The sequence below is a fragment of the Aulonocara sp. 'chitande type north' Nkhata Bay genome, linkage group LG12, assembly GCF_057382095.1.
Source record: "Aulonocara sp. 'chitande type north' Nkhata Bay isolate Kocher_YH1m ecotype deep benthic linkage group LG12, A_spYH_male_GT1.1, whole genome shotgun sequence".
NCBI classification, from domain to species: Eukaryota; Metazoa; Chordata; class Actinopteri; order Cichliformes; family Cichlidae; genus Aulonocara; species Aulonocara sp. 'chitande type north' Nkhata Bay.
Window position 1 is genome coordinate 18358200 of NC_141355.1, and position 11950 is coordinate 18370149.

General features: G+C 40.3%; 1 protein-coding gene across 1 annotated transcript in view; it reads left to right on the forward strand.

Moving 5' to 3' along the window:
* Positions 1-10416, forward strand: part of arb2a (ARB2 cotranscriptional regulator A) — a 166591-nt gene extending 156175 nt beyond the window's left edge. The window contains exon 11 of the mRNA XM_086314021.1: positions 7892-10416. Coding sequence (XP_086170147.1) covers positions 7892-8049 — 158 coding nt within the window. The 3' untranslated portion in view covers positions 8050-10416. The remainder of the gene's footprint in view (positions 1-7891) is intronic.
* The last annotated feature ends 1534 nt before the right edge of the window (positions 10417-11950 follow it).

An 11950-nucleotide genomic window follows, 5' to 3' on the forward strand; every position in this document is an offset into this window, starting at 1 on the left:
GGGCAAGTCTGATGGTCCATTTTTCATGGCTAAATAGTGTTGGTGTGCTATGGTTGGCATCCCTTGAAGAGGATATCCATAGCAGCTCTGATTAGCGATAGTTAAGTAGTTATGTACCTCTTGATTAATGTTGCTACCGTGTTTTGACTTTTTAATGGCTTGTTTTTCTTTTTCTTTTATGACCACAGATCTTCCTATATCCTTTTTCCATCTGGTACAAGTCTCACAATGAAATTTTAAAATTACTCGAGCAGTTCTTTTCCATGTGGGGGCCTGATGCAAACAAGTACTTAAACTGAGCTCACAGGTTGAAAATTGTTGAATTCATATCTTCATGGAATTTGTCCAATAAGAAATCAAATATGTGTTCAACTTGTGTGTCAGTGATCACAGCTGTATCCAATTTTGTTGTTTTTACTTAATACAGTGTCCCTAAAGGATTTGTTTCTTATTCATAAGGGAGAATACTATTGTTAACTTAATAGCACAGTCATTTAAAAATGCTTGAATTTTAAATTGTTTGGCTTGAAAGTAATAGTGCACAAAGGTTTTGTCATATATGTTTATATATGTATATGTGTCATTGTATATCCCACAAATGATTTGCATCCACAACACAAAGATTATTTCCATTTAAGCAAACTGCTAGTCATGGCAATTGTATCTACAAGGCACTTAATACTTTTTTATTGCCAATATTACCGGCGATGTTGTGAAGAAACAAGGGATTTTTTTGTCGGTGTATCCAATGTAAGCATCAGGTGTAGTGTGATAGAAATATTTATATGATTATGTGGTTGATATAAAGAAAACAAGTGGGAGACTGCTTTACAAAGCATATTGATATATATACTGCAAATTCTCTGCTGCCAGTGTATACTGCTTTTTAGCTGGATAAAGATTATACCATGCATTGCATCAATCTTACACTAGTACTGTTAGTCCCCTTGCTAGATTCTTCTATAGACCTTAGGCAACATGTGTTGTGAATGAGAATTGTATGAAGGTGTGTGCGATCACCATAGCCTTGTATGAATGGGGGTTCTCACACTCAAGGCTGTCTATTCTGAGACCACAGATTCTGAATGCGCCCTGTCTTTCTTACAGGTGCAAAGGGGGCCTCTCTTAGCCCTGTCCTCCTTCAACTCTTTTGTGACTGAGTGATGTGTGTATTTCTAATATCGTAGATGTGTTGGTGTGAGTGTGTGTTTCTCTATGCCTGGTGTTGTCTTGGAAGTGCAAGAGAGGTTTGTGCAGCAGATTTTACTGCAATAAAGTGGACTATAGCTGTTTGTGTATTTATGTGAATGAGGAGTGAATGAAATGTAGCGAAGTAGTAAGTTTGCAGTCTGGCATTTAGCATATTCTCTTGTGCGCATGCTCTAACCCCACTCCATCTTTTCCATCCTGTCTGGCCAAAGTTGCCTGGCCTAACCTACCCTTGGCAAGGCATTGTGTGTGTCAGTGTGTGTGTGTGTGTGTGTGTGTGTGTGTGTGTGTGTGTGTGTGTGTCCGTGCTTAGTCCCATTTGAGTTGCACATATATGCATGCGTGTAGTGCCTCCACTAATGCACAGTCTTTGTGGGGGCCTCTCTTTTCAGCCATGCTGCTTTTGAGACACGTTGTGCCTGGGCATAGAAACAAAAGCTCTCCATTGCCCCTCAATAGGCCAAAAACAAAACCGTGTCAGGCGAGCTAGCAGCCCCCGAGTGTTTGCCATTTAAGTCCCAACCAATGGTGGCGGAGATGGAACAAAGGGGCCGGACAGGGACGGAGGCCTGCACTGTTTACAGTGTTAATGTCTGGGTGGCACTCCCAACAAGGCCCTTCCATAAACATACATGTGCATGTACACTCGGTCTTTTTCTCTTTTTTTATGTGTGTGTGTGTGTGTTTATGTCACATATTCACACTGAATCAACAGGTACATATGCAGACCTTATACTATGTTGTAAAATTCACACACAAAAATGGAATTAAACTTGGACATGTCATACGGGCATAAGAAAATTTGTGTATCCAACTGATAATTTTGACATTTTTTTTATTACCCAACTAGGCATTTACAAATTTATACAATTCTTAGTGTTTTAATAATTAGAGAACAGAAGGTTCAGACTATACTGTCAAAACTAGTTCATATATTTTAAATAGCTTTGTCACTGACTCTATACTAATTTTCTTCTTGCTTTGTCACCATAAATAAATTAGCAAGCCAACTCTTCCAAATGGCATGCAAATGATGCCCCCAATTCACATATGTTTAAAGTTTTAAATGTTTTATGATAATTTTGTGGTTCATTAATTTCATTTGTGAATTTAATTGAATGATTTTATTCTACATCTTACCAATTGTTTCTGTAAGAGCTAACTGTTGAGCTAGCTTTTTTCCACATTAAACTTGTAAACTTGAGTGTAGTATTTAGATAGATAGATAGAAAAGGTGCATACAAAATATTGATTAAAGCGACACGCAGATGGCTAAGCACATATTCCAAAATATCTCAACCCTTTTAAGCAGAGATGAGTAAAACAACTGACATTGAGAGGTGCTGTAGAGGCAAAGGATTATTCAGGCTTCGATTTTTACTGAAGAAGAGTCAGGAGAGTCTGACACTGGTATCAAATAGCCTGCACAGTCCTTGGACCAGGGTTATCTTGTAAATACTCTGCTCCAAGTCCATAAAAGCAAGGGTCCTTTATGACGGCCAAGGCCACTCATTCACATTAAAATAAAAAAAGCACTCAGTGCAATCTCAGTGTCTCTGTAGGGAGGAAACATAACAGGCTGGAGGGATTAACAAAATGAGAAGTAAGTAATAAAAAAATACAGAATTTCACCGTCTTTTGTGCAGTCTTTGTTGTCACAAGTTCCACTCTCCATATGAACTACTTGAATTCAAAGTAGCTTATGTGTGGTCATGATTTCAACCAGTTAATGTGATATCCTCCGCTCACTGTGTTTTCACTCGGTTTTGTTTCTCTATGTCTCTCTTCTGTTTGCATTTTATTCTAAGTAAATACAGAGCCCCCTCAGCGGCCCCTGTAGGTACTGATTCAGGTTTCTCATCTCTGGATGTGTAATGAGTTCTGCCTTGTTTTTGTCTAACAACAACACACAATAATAAGCAAAGTAATTAAAAGCAGTATGAGAGAGACGGGGGCTGGGCAGACCCCACTTACCAACAAGCATTAAAAATGAATTTAAGTCAAGAAGCAACAGTGGTATTACTGATTTGATGAAATGAGTTCTGTTTTTTAGCATTTTTGTCTTGATGTATTTATGGCTGTTTCTGCTCCGATCAAGCTGATTTTTATTTGAAGACACACAGTGTAGAAAAAGTCTGATTATTCCTGGGTTTGTTGTCTTCATCCTAAATGGAGATCAGGGAATAGTGGCAGGGAATGGGTGGGAGAGTAAAATTTAATTTAATACATTTTTTGACTGAAAACATAGTCTTCATGTTTTGTTACAGAGGACGGAGCTGCTCTGGTGGTGTTGCAGACCACCTGTCACCTGCCCGGGCTCTCTTTGACCTCGTCTCCTGTGGCAACATGTCACACCCCCTTTACAGACAGCCATGTGGGACGAAATGACATTCTTGACCTTTAGGCATGTTGGCAAGCAAAGTGACAACAAGCATAGCTGACTGTATGTCAGTTATGTGCACTGCATGTGGACAACCAGACACACGCAAACACACAGTGCCAGCGCACACTGCGCACGTAGTCTCGGAAGATCATCTAATATCAGAGAGCGTCAGGGACAGAAATCCGATCGTCTGACAACCAGGATACAGATAGCGATTCTCCTCCGCTGATCCATGCAACAGATAGTTTCCACAAACAGCTGCTTGACTAAGGTTACAACCAACCCAGGCCCGCACCACAGTGCACTGCTCTACCTCACATCGAGATAAAACAAAAGCTTAGGTTACCGTCAATAGGAAATTGATAAGATAATACACTGCTTGTGGGGGTTTTTTTTGTTTTTTTTTGATGAAAACGTTGACAAGAGGAAATGAGAAAATGTTTGCTTCAGCGTGAAATAATATCATGTATATTAGTCTTGTTAGGTTTTCTGTTTTTTTTTAATATTTTCTTCCGTGATTATATCGTTGTTCATCTCCTTTTTTAAATTGAAGCTCATTAAATGTTTAACCCAAATGTCAGCATATTTGATTAAGCAGTCATAATTGTTTAAAGAAATTCAATTCTCACAAAGAAAAGTATCATCACTTTACATTCCCCCTGCCTCAAAGTACTCTTAATAATTTGAATATGGATTTATATTATAAGTGAGGCAAAGAGATATGCCCCCTTCACATCAGTGTAATTACGAATCACAAAAAAAAAAGAGTTTGATTCAAATAAAATAGGCCATTTGTACACAAGCAATTAACTGCTGCGGCTTTAAATAATGTAGCCCAGATGGAACCTAATTATAGTCGGCATGCTTTGATTTGCACTTCCTGTTGGAGTATCACTCGGGGCGTCACTTTGGCTTTTCAGTCACCTAGCGTTTGTTTTGAAATTTGTGACAATCAGAGCCGATTACCATTTGTAACAGCATGCAGCGTTTGGTACGCAGGGAAGAAAGCATGGCCCATAGCTATGGAGGAATTTCCTTGTTTTCAGCTCAAAAATCTCCTCCTCTGTTCCCTTACCTCACTGCACACAAATGATAACAACTGTGTGCGTGAGTATACGTGTGTGTTTGTGCCCGCATGTGTGTATGTGTGTGTTCCATCCATGAGTAGACACTTACAATTGATGAATGTGTTTATGTGTGTGTGGCAGCATCTTGTAGCAGCGCAGAGTCAGAGGGAGATCAAACAGTCAGTCAATTACCTTGAGAGGGCTCCAGTGGCTGTGACAGAGAAGAGGAGGCCAAATATCCAGGATCAAATACTCTTCTCTGTCTGTCACATAATGAGGCAGCTTCACCAGGCTCAAACAACACACACAAAATGGTCAAACACAGGGCACTGGTCAGGCGCTACATTGAAACTGCTCCATGACTGGAGCACGGAGCACATAAGGAAGCTCTCAGCACAGGACATGTTTCTGTACCGGCTCTTTGCTGCCTTAGAGTGAAACAGGGAAACAGTGAAACATTGTCGTGTGTATGCGTTGCCTTACCTGTAGGTCATCATTACGTGCAATATTAATCTAAGTTTGTTTGTTTTTTCCTCCAGTGTAATTATAAACACTGTTAAAACGAAAGACAATTTTCTGTATTCCCTGTGACGATACCCAGTGTCGTGGAGCTCGACAGCATCATTATTGAAACGGCAATGAATGAAACCGTTATTGCATTTAAAACAAACTTTATTAGGCTAATGTCATTACTGTAAACTTGTTAAAATCTGTACATGCAACTTAATTGTTTCACAAGTACGAAACAGCTACACAGTGTACTTTAGATTAAATACAGGATACAAGTTACAGTTAAAAAGGGTGAGCTCTTTGTCCATTGTACGCTGTTTTGCCAATACATAAAATCACTTCTTCATAAAGGAAAAAAAACAGTCTGCTTATCAGCTAATTGGCTGTTTATGGGTTTCCTTTACCCACAAGATACAGCCAGATGACACCATCGATTTCCACAGTTTTTAAAAGATATTACTTTGATTTGTGGTGTAGCTGACATAACTCTCGCTTGTCTTCTTCTTCTCCCTCTGTCTCTGCCTCTCTTCGCCTGGTCACTGGGGTTCCTCCTCTAAATCAGTGGTCACATCTCAGCTATGACAACATCCATTAGGTTCAACACGCTTTGGCTATTAAAGGAGGAATGGATGGAAGTTTTAAAGGCCTGTTTAAGTCTACATGAGAGTGGGTTTATATCTGTGTGTGTGTGCGAAGGTTGTCTGGGGGAGAGGATTTTATTTCAAAGCTTCTACCATATAGAAGGGGTGGAGCTTAACGCCAGAGTCACTGAAGGGCCACGGGCTTATTTGCATATCGGCACAGAGACACCCCCCTGGTGACCCTGAACTGCGATGGGATAGGGTGGAGACGCTGGCGGAATTCTGGAGTTCACCGCTAGTTCAAGATGAACTGGAAAGTGCTGCGGCATTGATCGCTTCTGCAGAAAAAAGAAAAGAGACAAAACAGAAGTAAAAATACAAGTGAGAGAGAGAACAATGAGACAGGGAGAATAGAAGAGGTGGAATAAAAAGATCACAGTGCCTCAAATTGGATATAAATGATAGATTAGAGGTGTGAGAGGGCTGTGTCTTTGTTTCCAGGGATAGGTGTTATGATGAGCCCTACACAGGTAGTGGAGTCACCGGGAGTGCTGGGTTATTGACTACCATGATTGCCAGGCCAGTAAATTTGACCCAAGGCACTGACTGCCATCTGCTTGCTATATAGCGTGCAGTGCAAACCCCTGTCTCAGAATGATCGAGAACCCCCTTATATACTCGTACGCGCAAATTACACACACACAAACATACCACTGGTACCTGGAACCCAAATTCCCTCTCAGCCCAAAACCCTATACCTGCTTACAATCATACACATAAACACACACACATGCACACACACCATCTCCATTAATGCTTCCAGGCAAGGGTCAATCTAATAAACATGGGGTCAGTGCAGTGGTCATCAGAGGGCTGTCTATGGTGTGAGAGCCTTTAAGTTGCTTCCTAATTGTATCCCGGCGGCCTTCTAGTCTAGCTTTTTATAGCTGATACGATGTGCACTGTGGGGAGAGGAGGAAGCCAGGATGGAAAGTGAAAGGCACTGAGAAAAGGAACCGAGGTAAAAAGGTATGTCTGTATATTGTAGAGATTCGATTCATTGAGAAGGGCTGTGGTTATCGACTTTTCTCTCCTGGGACCGTCTTTTTTTTTTTTCAAGCAGCTCTAAATCATTAACTGCTTTTTGTTTTTTAAATGCTCCCAGGAAAATTACAGGAAGTCATTGTAATATTGTTTCGAACAAATGCAAGTCCCTAAGAAGAAAAGGCTACAGATGCAGAGGTGAAAATAAAGATTCACAAAAGAAAGCTCATTACAGCCACTCACATGTCTGAGATCCATCTATCAAAGTATGAAACCCTTAGTTTTATCTAATAACAGGCATCGGGTGAACTGCAGGACACCATTTTTCAGGTTCAGTTGCAGTCAGACGCTAACGAGAGGTGGCACAAACAAACCATTCCGTGTTACAACTAACTTGTTAGTTCTAGCTCAACTGGATGGCACAGCCAAGGTGTTCTGCCATCCAGTTGAGCTATCAAACTAAAAGGCTGGGCTGTGACACCCAAACCCTAAGGAACCTGACGCGCATGTACCAGATTTCAAGCTCCAGCGTGACCCCAACTTGGGAACTTGCTAACCTGGAGAAGGTCAGAGGGAAACCCTGCACTTCTGCCTCCCCCCGTCACTGCCAGACCACCTGATATGTTCACTAGTTATCGCTCTCCAACTTCTGTCTGGCCTTTTCTCAATTAGTCCTTTGGAACGAATGACTACCGCTCCACTGGTTTCACTTAGTGCACCCATTGTGTATATATCTAGTTTTGTTGGAAGGACCTCTTTCCATCTCCTTGGTTGTGCAGCGCTGTTGATTATCAGGTATCCGCTTGAATAACATATTAAGGCTATCCCATTGGGCTAACAGGTCATAGGCTGCCATCGTTCTCACACATAAGGGTTTAGGTCTTCACGGAGCATTGTGGGAGTTTGCGAATCTTACGAGACTAAAAATCTTATGTAATAGTGTCCGTTTCTTTTCACTTATTACGTTGCCATGGTGAGTATATAGAATGCAGAGCTTTAATTTAAATTATATTAGCACTGATCATGTGTTTCCTTTCATATAACATTACAGTCAGTAAATATCTTGGTATGCACTTGTGCTTATCTTTTCCACGCAGGCACAGAGAGGCATGAGCTGACTTCCTGGATGAGCTTCGACTCTATCTTCAGGTTCTTCAGTGAGTTCCATGCAAAAGAAGGCGAGGAGGCAGAGGAGACCTCCAACTCTGTTACCACACGCAGTGGCTCCCACAAAAACAAGCACCAAGATTTGTAGAGAACCATCAACAGTGACTCGAAACAAGAGGAGATTTGGGGAGGGCGCAGAGGTTAAAGTGCAGAAAAGGTCCTCTGATATTTTTTTTTATTTTCTCTCTCTTCCTCTGTAACCTCCTACCAGATTTCCTTCCCCACTGTTTTCCCCGAGTGTCATTTCTTCCTCCCAGCCCTTCCTGACTCTGCACACGCATAGCCTTCTTGTTGTAAGAGACAAGAGTACAGGGTCACTGTGTATACATCACAATAACGTTTTGCATTACTTCTGGTTGAGTGCAACTGTCAAAGCAATATGGGCCTGAGTGTTAGCGCTTCCCGTGGGCTGTGGCCTGGCTGCGGGTACGGGCCACAGCAGCAGAGATTAAGGTTGACAGGCGCTGTGCACAATGCGCTGTGGTGCACCTCTAATTGTCCTGACATCAGCCTGAACTGAGCTAATGCCCCGCCTGCCCTCCAGTCTGCACCGCTCAGTCTCCTCTCCATCATCCCCCCCGGTCCTAAAGCCTGGACCACTCACCCTGAAATTAGCTCATGCTGTGTGGTACATTGTGGTAAGTTTGGTATCATTTCCTGTACCGACCGCAAGTATTTTTTTTAATAAGAGTGAATACTCTTAACTCTTTTGTTTAACAGCAGTTGTTTTGATTGCTTCATGATTATTGTTTGACTCATTCACACACACATAATCAAAAAAAACTTTTAAACCTCATTTTTCTCATTCAGATTTGTGAGTGTGATTCTAAGCTGTTTGTTTTTTCTTTTCTTTTTTTTTTTGGAATTGCAGTTATTATAATAAGAAAGACTTTTCGTAATTTCTGAAATTTGAAGGCAGTGTCTCATACAGACACTATGACTATGATTTTATTTTTTAATATTAAGCCAATATTTTCTCAGCGCATGTAAGTGAGTAAGTGTTTACTTTAGTGTATCTATGAGTTTGATTTGCAAAAGTGTGGAGAGCTTATTTCTCTGGTTATTATAAATATATATACTTTTTCCTTTTTCTCCAGTTTGATATCCTTGAAATTGATGTCTGTGGCTGATTGGATGTGATGAAACAAATAAAACAAACACAACCTGTTCTGAATATGGAAAATTCAGGACACTGAGCATATTTAAAATCATTTAAAGTCAGGCATCAAAATGGGTTCGTGAGATATCTCATTTTAACGGGAGCCAGAAGTCAGCTCACAACACTCATAAAGCCTCAATATATTGCCTTACACATGTCATGAAATCCAAGATTTCAATATTATTCTAAGCCGGAATGATATTTCCTTAGATGTTGGAGAAATGTAACATATCAGTTTTTTTCCTCGCACCAAAGTACTCTTCTTGTGTACTTAGAAGTGACAAAGTCAGCTCCCTGCTCAGCTGCACATAATCTGACTGCGTGTCTTAAACATGATCTTTTTTTCCATAAAGCTGGTATGTTTTATAAAGCACTCAAGGCTTAATGGAGTGCATTTCTAATGTGTCATGGCATTAGTAAACCCCCAAATTGCATACTAAATCATATGATACCTTAGACACACATTCTCAAACATTCCTACCCTTTTCTATCCTTTTTTAAAACAGTTTCCATTGTTAAACTTCCGCACTGAACACTGAAATCCTGCCTTTTCTGCCCACTGTGTGTATGGTTGAAGGCTTTTGTGGATTATCTTTCTGCTGTAATGAGACAAGTGCGGCTGATGGTTGCAGGCCTAATTTCCTTTTAATTTGATTTAGATCTCTCCAGGTTTCAGCAAAAGAAGTTGGCTTATTATTTGATTTGATGAGTTTCATTTCAAGATATCTTTGCTCATCTTTCTCCTTTTCAACTATGATCAGTTCATTTTTCACTCTACAATTTGTATATTGTTGCCTTAGGAATAAACAAGATTCTGCTCACTGTTTTTTTTTTTTTAATAATATCCAGCAAGCCATATGTGAAGGGAACTAAAGATGTAAGAGCAGCCTAAATCCAAAGCACAGTTTGGAAATAAAAGGGGAATATTTTCGCCAATTGTTCTTGAAGTCATTATTTTTTGCAGATGGTTTATTATTTGTTGCATTGGATTGAGAAACACGCCTATTTTGTTTAATCACAGCACAAGCTTTTTGGTTTTATGAAACTGAAAGTTTCCTGCCAGGTTTCTTTTTTTTTCTTGTATTCTGAAATAGTTTCATTCGCTTTTGATCCATTTCAGTTTTGAAGGTCTTAATTATTTTCGACGCTTCTGCAGCACAGCAATTACTGTACTTTTACATGATTTCATTGTTGTAATAACCAATTAAAACAAAGCAAATAAACTTTAAATCTTGATTTTTAAACCGTGTGCTTCTCCTTTTTTCCTTTTCTCATTTTCTTCTTCTTTGTTTTCTTGGAATGGACGCGCTAATCGTCCTGACTTTTTCACGGCTGGTATTGCGCACGTTACTTATTTAGAAAACCATAAGGAAAACTCCACAACGCAGACAGGCCACGACAGCTGTGAACGCGTCAAGTGATCGAGGAAAAAGTCAAGTGAAGTCACATCCGTTGTATCTACAACTTTCCAAACGTGAAATCAATACTAACCACCAAACATGCCTCTGCTACCAAACAGTCGACCACGTGTTTTGTCAGTTTTCTAAACTTTCAAAAATGTATATTTTACTATAGCTGTGCTGCTTTGTTTCTGTAGTGAAACGGGTCATAACTTTAATTGTGCATATTTTTTTTTAAATCCTTAAAGGTAATGATATTGGAGACAGAGCGTTAAACTGAGCGATACGTGTGTCAGAGAGAAAACAAACTACAAACTGTAATGCCTTTTTTTTTTTTGGTCGTTAATTTAGGCAAACTGAGCCCCCTCTAACTCAGCGAGGTTTTACGGCATCATTTGTTTTCACACGGTGAAACCGATCAGGTCATTAAACGCCCCCTCAATAAATCTTTAGAAATCTTTTCCATTAACCCCCGAAACAACAAGTGGAACCAGGCGAGTCCCCCTCACACAGTGTCAGAGCGCAGATTAAAGAGAGGCATTCAATCACACACACACTCGCTCTCTCTCACTCGCGCTCTCTCACACACACGCAGATGAATTAGGCTCGACTTTCCGTCTTAAATGTGTTTAGAACTTCCTCGGGATATGTATGTAACTTCACAGCTCTGCGATATTGAAAAGGCAAAACCCCACTCTCGTGTTAGCGAGAATTTTCTGAGTTTAATTAAATAACCCGCCTTCTGTCCACAGCAGTGATGTAGTGGTATCATAAATTAGGACCTCCAGTCAGTTGTCATCAAAGGCACCCGATTAATACACGTTTGGAGGAGGGGGGTTGTATTATATTTTCGACCAAGAATCAGTGCGCCTTAAGACTTAATTGTTCATAGACTGTTAAGTGTTTGGCTATTTTATAGATAATGCTGAAATATCGAAAGTTGCGAGAAAGCAGACAAACTTTCTCTCATTGGTCATTCACTTCCATGGGCGCCCCCATGACAACGACGATTTCTGTCAGTCAGTCAGTCAGTCTGGCGCTAGTTTACGCTTTTTCGGTGTTTCCTAAAAAAAAAAAAAAAGGAGAATAAGTTGGACCTTGACGTTTGAAGGATTTCCAAACCAAAACCAGAAAGCCTGATTTCCTCTATCTCTTCCCTCGATAAAAGCAGGCCCAGCGTGTGAATGTATTGGTATGTCTGATTTGATTAAGCTATAAGGATTCACTTTCTCCCAGCTGGTGTCGTCAACTCGTGTAACAGACAGCTCCACACTGAATCATATCTGCAACAGGGGGAAAAAAGAAATAAAAAAAATAACATCAGCTGCGGAGCTTTAGGGTGAAATCTTGCCAAACGGGGGGTCTGTGCTGTAATGTCAGCTTTTTGGAGAGAAGGGGTGGGGACCATGACATTAAAAAAAAGAAAAGAA